Here is a 14,295-nt window from a genome sequence, read left to right as displayed (position 1 = left end):
TGACGATACTTAGGATTCAGCACAGCTGAGGAGGAAGGCAAAACTCTGGCTAAATTGCGCACAGACAAGAGAAATAAAAGAAGAAATCCAGCAGGAATGCTGCATATTAAGTAGGATGGTAAAGAGGGTTTTCAGAAAGGATAAGAGAACCTTCATCAATAATCTCACAGCTAAGGCAGAGGCAGCAGCTAACTGAAGCAATAACAATACACTATATAACATCACAAGAAAACTGTCAAATAAGAAATTTGGGGTTGATGTACCAATCAATGACAAGCAGGGAAAACTACTCAGAAATTGAGAAGACCAAGTGCAGAGGTGCAGACGACATTTTGAGAACATTCTGAACTGTGAAACCACAGATGACAATGTGACTCAGCTGAATGTGGACAGGGAAGGACTCCCGCAAGATATGTCAATTAACATAGAACCGCCATCCAAAGAAGAAATCCCTAAAGCAGCCCAAGGTTGGTCTTGCACTGACCAAATAAACCCCTTGAGAATAGTAACTGAACATTCATACCAGTCACCACTTCACATGCTGTTTGTAGACTTTGAAAAGGTCTTCAACAGTACAATTATAACAAAAATATGGAGCTCACTGCAAACTTTTGTTAATTCCCAAGAAAAATTGCTCTTGTCAAGTGCATGTATGAAAACTACAATTGCCAGGTTCAACAACAAGGTCTGCTTTGAGAGCCAATAGCAGTGAAAACAGGAGCTAAGCAAAGCTGCATGCTCTCACTGATACTATCTAACATATTACTGAATCTTGTAATGACACTAGCAATGGATAAAGTGAGAGGAATAAAATGGAGCTAGGGAACACATTTAGGAGACCTAGATTTTGCAGATGACCTTTGCCTTCTACCCCACAGCGTCAATGACATGAAAGAGAAACTAGAACATTTTAAATCTGCAGTGAAGAACACCAGTTTGAAAATTAATGTCTTAAAAGCAAAAGATATGTGGACAAATGATTGTTTAAGCTTGAGAGCCAGATAATTGAAAGGGTGGATAAGTGTTGCTACCTTGGAAGTGTGATTACACCATATGGTGGTGCAACAAAGGACATTAACAGCTGCATCAACAAAACCAAAGGCGCTTTTACAACTCTCCGCTCTATCTGTGGATTGAAGGAAATAACATCATCATCATCATCATCATCATCATCATTTAAGACTGATTATGCCTTTCAGCGTTCAGTCTGGAGCATAGCCCCCCTTATACAGTTCCTCCATGATCCCCTATTCAGTGCTAACATTGGTGCCTCTTCTGATGTTAAACCTATTACTTCAAAATCATTCTTAACCAAATCCAGGTACCTTCTCCTCGGTCTGCCCCGACTCCTCCTACCCTCTACTGCTGAATCCATGAGTCTCTTGGGTAACCTTGCTTCTCCCATGCGTGTAACATGACCCCACCATCTAAGCCTGTTCGCCCTGACTGCTACATCTATAGAGTTCATTCCCAGTTTTTCGTTGATTTCCAAGTAAATGGTCCCGACAGTCGGGATACCAGTTACTTTGGAATAAGGCTGGGCATCTCGGACATATTCTGAGTCGTGGTCACCTTTGTGCTCATACGGCAAAGACTACCAAATCCACCGGTTAGTCCCTCAGCCGTTAGGGGTAAAACCCAATGGGATTCGGGGCAAGTAAGGCTAGCAACCTGCTTCCCTGGTACTTTAAATATGATGCTGGCAATAATCAGAGGAAATAACAATGAGGACCAAATTGTGGATGTTTGAAAATAATGTAAAAGCTGTGCTTCTGTATGAATGTGAAACATGGAAAGTGACAAAGCAGCTAATCCATAAACTGCAGACATTCAACAACAGATGTCTGAGAAACATCCTGGTGGTATGATGGCCAAATGTCATCTCTAATGAAACACTCTGAGAAAGAACCAGCTGGAAGCCAATTGAGCTGCAAACAAGAAACAGGAAGTGGAGATGGTTAGGACACACACTTGGAGGCCAAATGAACATATTGTGAAGGAAGCACTTGATTGGATCCCACAGGGACGACAGAGATGAGCAGGCCCAAAACGACGTGGAGATGATCAGTTGAAGCAGAAGGTCAAGAGCAAGGAATAAGATGGGAAGAAGTGAAAATGCTAGCAGAAGACAGAACAAACTGGTAACCCTTGTTTGCAGCCCTATGCCACATAAGGAGTTAAAGGAATTAATAATAAATAACATTGTAATGAACCATGCAGAGTGTGTTAAGGACAATCAGTGTAACACTGGTGTGGTGACTTGTACGTATTTGTCAAAAGAGTTATGGTGATTTTAAAAGTGTACTGGAAAGCATAGCTGTGTGATGTGAAGTGAATCTAATATTTTCTCAGAGTTGTAAGATGTGGTTCCATAACAATGTATGCAAAAGTTAGAAGTATTTGACTAGCATGGTTTCAAACTCTACTACGGTCAATAAATGGCATGATTCTTCACTTGTCCAACAAAACAAATACATTGGTTTAAGTAGTGTATGTGTATATTAAATCATTTTTGAGAACACCTTATCTAGTTCTCAGATACTTTATTATATTTTTTGTTATTATTATTATTAACTTGATTGAACACATTAGACCACTTGAGTCATTCCGTGTTCGTTTTCTCTTTGAAGATTAGACTACTTGCTTCTTGCGCTCAGCCCAGTACTTTTTCATTCATTCCGAACGCAATTTTCTTTATTTGTCTGAAATCTTAATCAGTCTTCTGTGTGTCATTTCTGCTGAAAGTTTATGATTCATAAGGAGAGTGTTAATTTTGTTTTTGTTCTCTGCATCAGTAATTCTAAGTCCGACTGCTTCAAGATCTTGCTGAATTTCATTGACCGACTGTCCTCCTCTCTTCTTTCTGAGACTTCTCATCATTAGTTGTTTTGAAATCCTGTTGTCAGGCATTCTTAAGACATGAAAGAAATATGAGATTCTTTTCTTCCTCATTCTGCTAGTGGTTGGGTCAATCTCACAATATACTGTTTCATTAGGGAGGATTCTCCAGACTCCATCAACCTGGTATTTTTTACTGATGCATGTTCTGATAATTCTTCATTCAGTCTTGAGGAGTTGATTGGTTCTTCTTTCATTTTTAATTTGGAACAGAGTTTCTCAAGCATAAGTTGATTCCGGGAGAATTACAGTTTTGTAATGTTGGATCTTAGTGTCTATTGACAGGCATTTCTTATTATATGTTAACCAGGTTAGACACTGTGGATTTTTTTTTTTTTTTTTTTTTTTTTTTTTTTTTTTTTTTCATTTTGTTGGTTCTATTTATCAGTGTTGCTTTCTCACCCAAGTTGTGCAAAACAATTTCTCCAAGATATTTAAATAGTAGAACTATGTTAATTGTCTGATCATTTATGAATATTTTATCTATGCAAACAGGTTTCATGGGCATGATTTCTGTTATCTCAAAGCATATTTGTAATCCTGTTTTTGAAGCAATTTTCTCGAGACTTGTGATCTGAACACGAACTTCTTCCATGTCGAGGGCTAAGAGAACTAAATCGTCGCGAACCCAAGGCAGTTTGCTCTTATTGCTGGTTTTCCTCCAATTTTGATTTTACATGGATTTTCTTTATGCTAGATTGTCATGATGTAATCGAGGGCCACACTGAAAAGCAAAGGGGTCAATCCATCATCTTGTCTGAGTCCTATTTTTATTGTGAAAGCTTTGGACATTTCTCCTCTAACTTAACCTTTGAATTTGTGTTAGTTAAAGTTAGCCGAATGAGTCTTATGAGTTTGGGATGGAGACCATATGATCTAAGGATTTTTAGAAGTGTGGGTCTATGAACACTATCATATGCTTTTTTTAAATCTATGAATGAGATGAATAACTGTTTCTGTACTTCTTTGTTATAATATTAACCACATTGTAATGTATAGGTTTGATAATTAAGACTAATTTATATAAATTCATCCACTTATTTTTATTTCCGATGAAGCATATCAGTTGGCCATGGAATTCTTGTGTCTGCAATAACTGAGAAAGCATAAGTGCGTAGTCTCCTCATGAAATATGAAAAATTGTCTATTCTGAAACATTTATGTGTTGTTATTTTTAATTTTTTTTTTTATAGGAAATGCGTGATGCAGACCAAACATGTATTATGTCCCAAAGAAAAAGAGAGAAAAAGAGACCATTTTCACCAGATATTATAATCCCAAGGAAGAAGATTATGAAAAAGAAAATAACAAAGAAACCTAAAAAATGTTCTTTTGTAGGTCAGTTGCATTTAATTTTAAATATACTGCTGAAAATACTGCACTGTTCTTAACAGATACATATTACAACAGAAAGTCTTTTATTAATATTTGTTGTTTATATTGTTGAGTAATAAAGTAGCACTTCTTTTTCTTTGCAGATGATGATATTCAAGAAAAGAAATTTTCCTGTGAAAAATGCAGTTCACCATATGTTGTAAATCCATTGCGTTCTCATCCTACCACTCATAAGCAACGTGCACCTCGAAGGGTCTTCGATCCTTCCACTCAGAAGATCATGTTGCTGTGCAATGCATGTGGCCTTACAGCACGTAGAATTAACAAGAAATCTGAGCAAAAGGTAACAAGAAAGATTGTGTTGCTCGATCATGTGGTACTGATTACAGTTACTAGAATACACAGAGGATGTAAAGGACAGATTCACTGCAAGCGGTGACGTTACCACTGACCTTCTTGCCTCACTGCACTGCATAAAAGCTGATAGGTGCACCACACATACACATGAACCACTCATACGCAATTGCCAATACAATTGAGAGATTTCATGTTGTGCTATATTATTATTAACTTGTTTATTACTTAAATAAATAAAAAATTTCCAATTTAAAAGTTTTTCATTGTATAAAACTTTAAGAAATATCTAAAAGATAGTTTGTTTTCTAAAATTTATCTAGGCCCTTTTACTGTGGTCAGTGAACTGCGGGACTCTTCTTTTAATATCAGGTGCACTAGGATGAGAACATTGCAGTAAATACATGATAAAACATAATATTTTATAAGATATACAATGTAAGTCACAGCCCTTGCAATAGCTTCAGATAACCAATTAGTATACTGTTATTTCATAACCACTTTTGCTGACAGTCAGGAAAAGATGCCTCAACCACATTTTTTTAATGTTTTAAGTAACTCAATGTTACACTAAAACATATTGTCACATTTGCAGCATCGTTTGTTTTCATGGTTAATATTTTCTCCGCTAGTTGTTTTTTTCATTAGTTGGCAATATGTTGACTGTGAAATCTCCTCCACACCCTTACATTTTTTTAACCTGATTTTTTTGTCTCGTTATAGGCTCATTGCTACCCCTTAAATCACTCTGGAGGGTGGGAAATGTAGAGGTGGAATAACATCAAGCTTTAATTTTGTGTATTGGAGGAAGATTCAACAGTTAACTTTTCAAATCCTCTTCATTAACCAATTTAGCAAAATGTTTTGGGCACACACAAGCATTAGCAACTGAAAATGAATCAGTATGTTTACAAGCACTTATCCATTTCTGGTTCATCTCATTGTTCTTTGGAAATATATGAATCCTAATTTCCCAAGTTTCCAGTGCCTTTAATGGTTAGTATATCCTGCAATCACATACAAACCACTATATTTCATTGGAAACGATTCAAAATATTCTCTCAGAACACCTCAGTAGACTCATAGCTGTAGTGTAACTCAGCAATTAATCATCAGTCTTTGGAAAGAACTCACACTTGCATAAACAACCTTGTATTCATCAAATATTCAATCACAGTACAGTAGGTTGCTGCAGTGCCGGTTTACTGAATGATGGCAAGGTTGGCTGTAAAGTCAATGTTGTGTCTTGCTACTGCATACATTCACCATGATCCCTACCATTTATTCTAGTAACCGTCATATTGACCTGTCTGAGACCAGAGATACAGCAAAGACAGCTATGGACTAAAGTAAAACTATTTGTAAATACTTTAGGAGTAAAGGATACCACTCACCAAAAAGTACACTGACGGAAAAAAAGTCATCACCAACAAGTAATTCTGTGATTAATGAAAGCTGGTAGGTGTGTTTCTACATCTTAAAGAAGATGTCTATTCAAATTTTGTGCCAGTTGTGTAAGAGAGGTGCTAGTAGCACCACTATGATTATGCAAATCAGTTGCTTTAAATACGTGCTGTAGCAGTCATAAGTGTTACTTATGACACTATGGTGTCCAATCTCAATGGTAAGTAACACTTATGACTGCTACAGCATGTATTTAAAGCAACTGATTTGCATAATCATAGTGGTGCTACTAGCATATTAGTAAAAAATGTCTTTAAGGTGACAAAGACACCATTATCAACAGCTCCCTGAGTCTTAACAAGGTCAGGTGATAAGGCTACAAGAAGCTAGATGTTCCTTCTGTGATATTTCAGAAATACTGGCAGGAATGTAACCCTGTTAATGATTGCTGGCAGCAGTGGTTATGAGAATGTATGGTTGCAAGAAGTCCAGGCTCCAGACAGCCACATGGCATTACCGAGAGGGAATACCATCATGTTCGGTGTATGGCTCTGGTACTTCATTCTGCATCTGCCACAGCAATTTGAGTAGCAATTGGCATCACAGTGACACAGCGTAACTGTTACATAGTGGTTGCTTCGAGGATAGCCCCAAGCCAGATGCCATGTAGCTTCCATTCCATCAGCCCTAAACCACCACCATCATTTGTAACTTCAGTGGTGTCAAGTGAGAGGCCATTAGAGAGTAGGATGATGGAAGCTGATTCTGCCACGGTGCCAGTGATGGCTGTGTGTTGGTTAGGAGGAGGCCAGGTTAGTGCCCGCCTGTGTATCAGACACACTGCACCTGCAGATGGAGTTATGGTCCGGGTGCAATTTCAGATGACTGCAGGAGTACTCTTGTGGTTATCCCAGGCACGCTGAGAGCAAATTTGTGTGTTAGTCTGGTGATTTGACCTGATGTTCTGCCATTCATCAATATCATCACAGGTGGTGTTTCCCAACAACTTAATGCTCCCACGTACCACTTTTTTTAACACAATATGCTCTACTGAGTGTTGACATGTTGCCTTAGCCTGCTTGGTAATCAGATTTGACTCCAATCAAGCACATGTAGGACATTATTGGGTGAAAACTCCAGTGTTATCCACAAACAGTATTAACTGAGCTTGTATTGACCAACAGGCATGGAACTCCATCCCACAAACCGACACCATACACCTGTACAACACAATGCATACATGTTTGCATTCAACATTTTGGTGGTTACACTAGTTATTAATGTACCAGCATTTCACATTTGCAATGGCTTATCTTGCACTTGCATTAGCCTGTGGTCTTGCAGTGTTAATCACATAAATAAGTTACTTAGACAGATGAATTCCCAAATTTTCATTACTCTACATTAATTAGTTTATGGTATTGTGATTTTATTCTGTCAATATCAAAACAACTCAACACTACTGCTTTTCAGTGAATGGTCTACTTTACTCCTAAAGTAAACAATGGAAAACCCAGGCTGAACTGTAACAATATTATGAAAAGGATAGTTTCTACTCACCATATAGCGGAGATGCTGAGTCGCAGATAGGCACAACAAAAAGACTGTCACAAAATGATCTTTTGGCCAACAAAGCCTTTGTCAAAAATACACACACACACACACACACACACACACACACACACACACACACAATTTTTGACATAGGCCTTGTTGGCCAAAAGCTAATTTTGTGACAGTCTATTCGTTGTGCCTCCCTGCAACTCAGCATCTCGTCTATACTGTGAGTAGCAAGTACCCTTTTCATAATATTGTTACTCCTAAAGTATTTACATTCTACCAAAATTTTCCTACAAAATTGTACACAACTGTAATATTTGAAAGCAGAAAGATATTTTCCACTTGATATGTACATATTATATAAAAAGAAAATTCACTTGAGAAAACTAAATTTGGAGAGAGACAGAATGGTTGTCCAGTACTTATTCCCAGGAGGTAAAATGTCAATAATGCCGATAGAAAAAGAAAGGAGTGAGGGAGGGGGGAGGAAGAGAGAGAGAGAGATTTTAGAACTATTAGTTACATCCTCAAGGAGGAAAACAGGAATATGGCAGGAGAGAGTAGAAATGAATGGCAGTTCGTTCAGACCCTAGGATGAGTGGGACCCCATCTGTCATGAAGATGAGGGGAAACAAAGATGGAGGAGGAGACATAAAAGATTGTAGGAAATCTAGGATGGTATATTAGTAAGCATTGTACCAGTTTCAGTCCATAGATAAGGAGAGAGTGAGAAATAAAGATGTAGAGAGGAAGGAAAATATGATTTTATTTGTTCTTTGGCAAAAATTTGTAATTTTAAAATTTGTTTCACTGTAATTTCTACATATATATTTTTCCACAGGAAACAAATGATCTCACTAAAGAAAAAGAAATGTACCTAGAAGAAGCTGAAAGGTTTGCATCTTCGTTGGCATCAGACCTTCAAGAGGATGATGCTAGACGGCTCTACTGTCCAGCATTCAAAACAAAAGCTTGCCGTTGCCTTCAGGACCACATAATGTCAGCAGGTTAGTTACAGAATATATGAATTAGAATATTTTGATGTCCTGGAGATTTTATTCAGTTATAATTTTCGTAAAACATTTAATTCAAATAACTCAATAATGCACACAAATATCTCCAAAAGTATACAAAAATCAAACAAATTCTGTGTCAGTCTTTTTGGAAATTTCTTAAATATAGGATTGACTTTCATTGCATGTTTTGCACACTGCAGAGAGTAAGATTAAGGGAAGGTTGTCATCTGACAACTGAGAGCTATGATGTTCCCTTTCTTTTGATTGGGTAATTTGTAAGCTCCTAAACAAGTTCTGGTGCTTTTACAAGGTAATGCATTGCTGTAATGTGAGGGTCAGCAGTAGTGAGAATGCAAATTTCATTGTCTCATAATGCATTCACCAACAAGTTTAAGCAAATCTCAAAGTCTGTAATGTACTGACTATTCAGCAAGACTTCTCACTAATACAAACGAAAATTTCAGTCTTGTTTGCACCAAAAATGGTTTTCATCATGACTGGTAAACATCAGTATTTCACAGAGAATGTTGCAGGTCTGGGATGAGAGAGATCAAAGGACCAGCTGTCTTGGCACTGTGGTTGAAGTTTCAAAGTCTGGAGATTGTGGCAGTGTTATTTTTTGTCACCAGATGGTGAGATGAGTTTGTGGAATGAGGAAGAGTTTACAGAAGAGTAGGCCTTTGACATTCAGAGTCAGTACTTTAATTCAGGTGTAAGGAAATAGAAAGTTGAATCCCTTCCGATACCATGAGTTTTAAGTCAATGTGAGTTAGTTTTGAGAGATTCAGAGTCCATTTGTTTTGAAATTTTACATCCTATGATAGAATGCTTATCTAATGTACAGAACACTGCCACAGATCACACATTATTTGATTTATTTTTGCAGGTTTCATTTATCAGTGTTAACCTCCTCAGATACCAGCTTCAGATTTTGTGTACTGTGCAATGTAGGATTTTTTAAGATTTATGGCACAGCTGTATTTTTGCATTGTGCAATATGCAAACATGGTTAAGCTCCATTCTAATGCTGGCTTGCACCAACTTTAGCTTCACTTAGAAATATTTATGAATGACTCCCCAAGCCTGGATATTCACCAACTTATGAAACAAAGGCACTGCCCTCAGAGAACACAGTAACCATTGTAATTAATGTACAGAACACAGTCATATGTCATGCATTATTTGTTTTGTTTTTATTGAATTTTCTTGTCAGGTGTGGGCATCCTCAAATCGCAGGTGCAGAAAAAAAATCTTACATTGCACAGTGCATCACATGGAAGGCCTTTTTTAAGGACCACCACTACCTTTTTAATTTTATAATAGTTAACATAGGCAACAAAATCTGGCATTTTTCTATATGCACTGCCAGACAGAAACAATGAAACATGCAAAAGATGTGGTTGGACGTCAGTGTAACTTCATACATCTACACACTATCAGTGTGTATTTTAATGTTTACAGTAAAATCAAACATTAGAAAATCCAGGACGCCATTAATGTTTAGAGTTATAGTTATCTGTGACATGTAGAATGTAGAATGATCACCAGAGTGCTGCCACTGTGAAGGACACGGAAATGCTGCATACTCGTTTTAGACAGTATTATCAGCACCTAACATAATTTGAAAGGGGCCTCATAGTGGGTTCCCATTTGGCTGTGTGGTAGAATCCTGTAATATCCAGATTTTGTGGGGCATCAGACATGACAGAGGCCAGATGTTAGACTGCATATGGGAACATGAGGACAGACATACTCATCAGGGTTCTGGTTGATCATGTCTGACTACCACAACGGAGGACTGCCATACTGAGTGCGAAGCACATCATATCTTTTTCACATCAGTACCTGCCATTCAAGATCAAATAATGGATTCCCTGCAACTTTTTGTCTCTTCCTGCACCATTGGTCAGAGACTAGAAGCAGCGGGAGTAGGAAATTACGATTCCACGTGTAGACAGCCATTAATGCCACAACAGAAACAGCTGTGTTTGTAATGGTGCTTTTACCAGAAGCATGGACTGGCATCATATTGCGTTCAGAGATGAATAGCATTTCTACATTATCCATGATGCATATCCTGACAGAAATTAACAGTGCAGATAATAAGATGAAAACTATATGGGGTACTGTGAAACAAGAGTCATGACAACTAGAGTACAAGATACTGTAACAATTAAACTAAATGACAGTGTTTTGACTGATAATTCAAAAGTTGCATGTTTTTTAACATTTACTTTCTAAATGTAGCAGCAAAAATAGGATTAAACAGTTCAGTTGAGAACCAAGAGAATCTTTAAAACTGTCATTTCACAAAACTTTAAGCAATTAGAAGAGAATCCTTCTCTGAAATTAATAGAATTATAAAAATTTTAAAAAACAAAAGCTCATGTGTTGTTGGAATTTCAAATAGAATTCTGAAAAGTTGTTCTAACTTAATAAGTAACATCCCTAGTGGTATATGTAAAGTATCAATGGCACAGGGATTTTATCCAGATAGATTAAAATATGCAGTTGTTAAACCTCCTAATAAGAAAAGTGACAACAAAGACTTGAATAATTATCATCCAATTCACTTACTGCAATTTGTTTCCAAAATACACAAGTCAAAAACGATTTTGCATCACCTCAGTCCCAAGAGTTCTGGAATCTATACAGAAACTTGGAATAGAGATCAACATAAACATCATTTCCACCCTTTTTATTGCTCATGAAAATCACTCATTGCATTTTGTACCACCATACAGTGAGACCTTCAGAGGTGGACATCCAGTTTGCTGTACACACTGATACTTCTAATAGCCAGTAGCACATCCTCTTGTACTGATTCATGCCTGTATTCATCATGGCGTACTATCCACAAGTTCATCAAGGCACTTCTGGTCCAGATTGTTCCACTACTCAACGGCGATTTGGCGGGGATCCCTCAGAGTGGTTGGTGGGTCACGTCGTCCATAAACAGCCCTTTTCAATCTATCCCAGGCGCATTCGATAGGGTTCGTGTCTGGAGAACATGCTGGTCACTCTACTCGAGCGATGTTATCCTGAAGGAAGTCATTCACAAGATGTGCACGATGGGGGCACGAATTGTCATCCATGAAGACAAATGCCTTGCCGATATGGTTGCACTGTTGGTTGGAGGATGGCGTACAAGTATCATACAGTAGTTATGACACCTTCCATGACCACCAGTGGCATACATCAGCCCCACATAATGCTGCCAGAAAACAACAGGGAACCTCCACCTTGCTGCACTCGCTGGACAGAGGTGTTCAACCTGAGCAGGTTGCCTCCAAACACATCTGACGATTGTGTGGTTGAAGGCATATGTGATACTCATCGGTGAAGAGAGAGTGATGCCAATCCTGAGCGGTCCATTCAGCATGTTGTTGGGCCCATCTGTACCGCGCTACATGGTGTTGTGGTTGCAAAGATGCCCTTCGCCATGGACATCAGGAGTGAAGTTGCACATCATGCAGCCTGTTGCGCACAGTTTGAGTCATAACGCGACGTCCTGTGGGTGCACGAAAAGCATTATTCAACAGGGTGGCGTTGCTGTCAAGGTGCCTCCGAGCCATAATCCGTAGGTAGCAGTCATCCACTGCAGTAGTAGCACTTGGGCGGCCTGAGTGAGGCATATCATCGACAGTTCCTCTCTCTCTGTAGTTCCTCCATGTCCGAACAACATTGCTTGGTTCACTCCGAGATGACTGGACACTTCCCTTGTTGAGAGTCCCTCCTGGTACAAAGCAACAATGCGGATGCAATTGAACTGCAGTGTTGACCATCTAGTTATGGTTGAACTACAGACAAAATGAGCTGTGTAGCTCCTTTGTTGTGGAATTATTGGTACTGATTGGCTGTCGGACCCCCTCCATCTAATAGGCACTGCTCATGCGTGGTTGTTTACATCTTTGGGTGGGTTTAATGACATTTTTGAACAGTCAAAGGGATTGTGTCTGTGATACGATATCCACAGTCAAAATCTATCTTCAGGAGTTCAGGGAACTGGGGTGGTGCAAAACTTTTTTTGATGTGTGTATTTGGAATTAATGTAATGGAGAGTAGGTCCACACTTACGCGTAGTGAAGTGTAGTCTTATACGTAAATAATAACAGTTTAGTCAGCATATCATAATTTGGATTCCAGAAGGGTTTCTTGACTGAGAATGCTATTTAAATATTCACTCACAAAATATTATAAGCCTTAAATAATAAAATATTGCCAGAGTTTTTGATCTTCCAAGGCAGTTGCATAAATCATGCCACATAGAAAAACTTATGTTTTATGGAAGTGATGGCTTCATACACAACTGGTTTGAATCATACATAACAAACATAATGAAAAAGTTGTGCTGAGAAATTCAAACAATATTGGAAGGAGAGAAAATTTTAGTGGCTGGGGAGAAAAAACAAAGAGTGTCCCACAAGGTTCAGTTTTGGGCCCACTCCTGTTCCTTATGTATGTCGATGACCTTCCACTAACATTCATTGAGCAGAATTGGTACTTTTTGGAGAAGATAAGTGTTACAATAACTAACATTAGGCAGAAAGCATTGGACAATCTAATGATATTCCACAAGATTTCGAGATTGCAGCCGGATCTCGTCGACTTCTTTCCATGATATTTCGGCTGACAACCTTACAGCCATCTTCAGGTGAGTGTTTGACACTCGCCTGAAGATGGCTGTAAGGTTGTCAGCCGAAATATCGTGGAAAGAAGTCGACGAGATCCGGCTGCAATCCCGAAATCTTGTGGAATATTCGATACACTGGGAAAACTTCAAGAGTCACATTGCTAATGATGTTTTCCAAAGAATTATTAGGTGTTTTTTCCTGAAAATACACACTCCCTATATGTTGAGAAAACATGCTATATTCAGTTCTGTACAACAAATAGCCATACCAACAGTTGATATAGTACTTGAACAGGAATCAGTAAACAGGCTAGATTCATCCAAATTCTCAAGTGTACATACTGAAGAAAACTTGAACTGGAAGTATGGTATCACAGAGGTGCTCAAACAAATAAGTTCAGCTATTTTTGCTATTTGTATAGTTTCTAGTTTTCGAAACAAATGAAAATGACCTTTTTTACCCATTATTGAAGCTTTAAGTGGCCCAGAAAGAAGTTCAATATATAGTGCATGGGGGCTTAATTAAAATAAAGATATAAGAATGCAATGCAAATACTTTTTAATTTTCTGTCGCTGTATGTCCGATTACGCTGTTTCGTAAACGGCTGGCCCTGACTAGTTTTTGTACGCAATCTGACTGCATGTAACAACCACAAAGAATGAAATGAAAATTTCAGTTAATACAAATACTTAATTAAGTCCCCAGCAACTATAAAACCTACGAAACCAACAAAGCACAAGTGTAGCTGTTCTGTATGTGGGAGTGTGACTCAACGCACATCTGGCACGGTTCTTCTTCAACAAGACAAGAATTTTTAAATACCAATTATACTGACGTGATAAAAGAAAATTACAAATACTATAATTGTGCAAGAAAACCAAAATTACACTCTAATACAAGAACACACGCCAGATGCTTTGTTGACTGAACCTGTAATGACACATTATTCAGGTCACTGAAAGAATAAAAGAAAATACCTCCATATATATTGACAAAATGCACTCTGACCATTACAATATCTCCATTAGAACATCATCATCTCTCCCATCAAAGCACTGCATAAAACATGGAACAACACTCTCCACTACCGCATC

At 38.1% G+C, this 14,295-nt stretch overlaps 1 protein-coding gene across 1 annotated transcript in view; it reads left to right on the top strand.

Moving 5' to 3' along the window:
* The window catches only part of LOC126187496 (uncharacterized), a 166,042-nt gene that overhangs the window by 29,756 nt on the left and 121,991 nt on the right, over positions 1-14,295 (top strand). The window contains exons 3-5 of the mRNA XM_049928609.1: positions 4,092-4,236; positions 4,377-4,576; positions 8,393-8,558. Of these exons, the coding sequence (XP_049784566.1) occupies positions 4,092-4,236; positions 4,377-4,576; positions 8,393-8,558 (511 nt within the window). The remainder of the gene's footprint in view (positions 1-4,091; positions 4,237-4,376; positions 4,577-8,392; positions 8,559-14,295) is intronic.

Source organism: Schistocerca cancellata, chromosome 5 (genome assembly GCF_023864275.1).
Source record: "Schistocerca cancellata isolate TAMUIC-IGC-003103 chromosome 5, iqSchCanc2.1, whole genome shotgun sequence".
In the NCBI taxonomy this organism is placed as follows: domain Eukaryota; kingdom Metazoa; phylum Arthropoda; class Insecta; order Orthoptera; family Acrididae; genus Schistocerca; species Schistocerca cancellata.
This window is presented reverse-complemented; position numbering and strand designations above follow the sequence as displayed.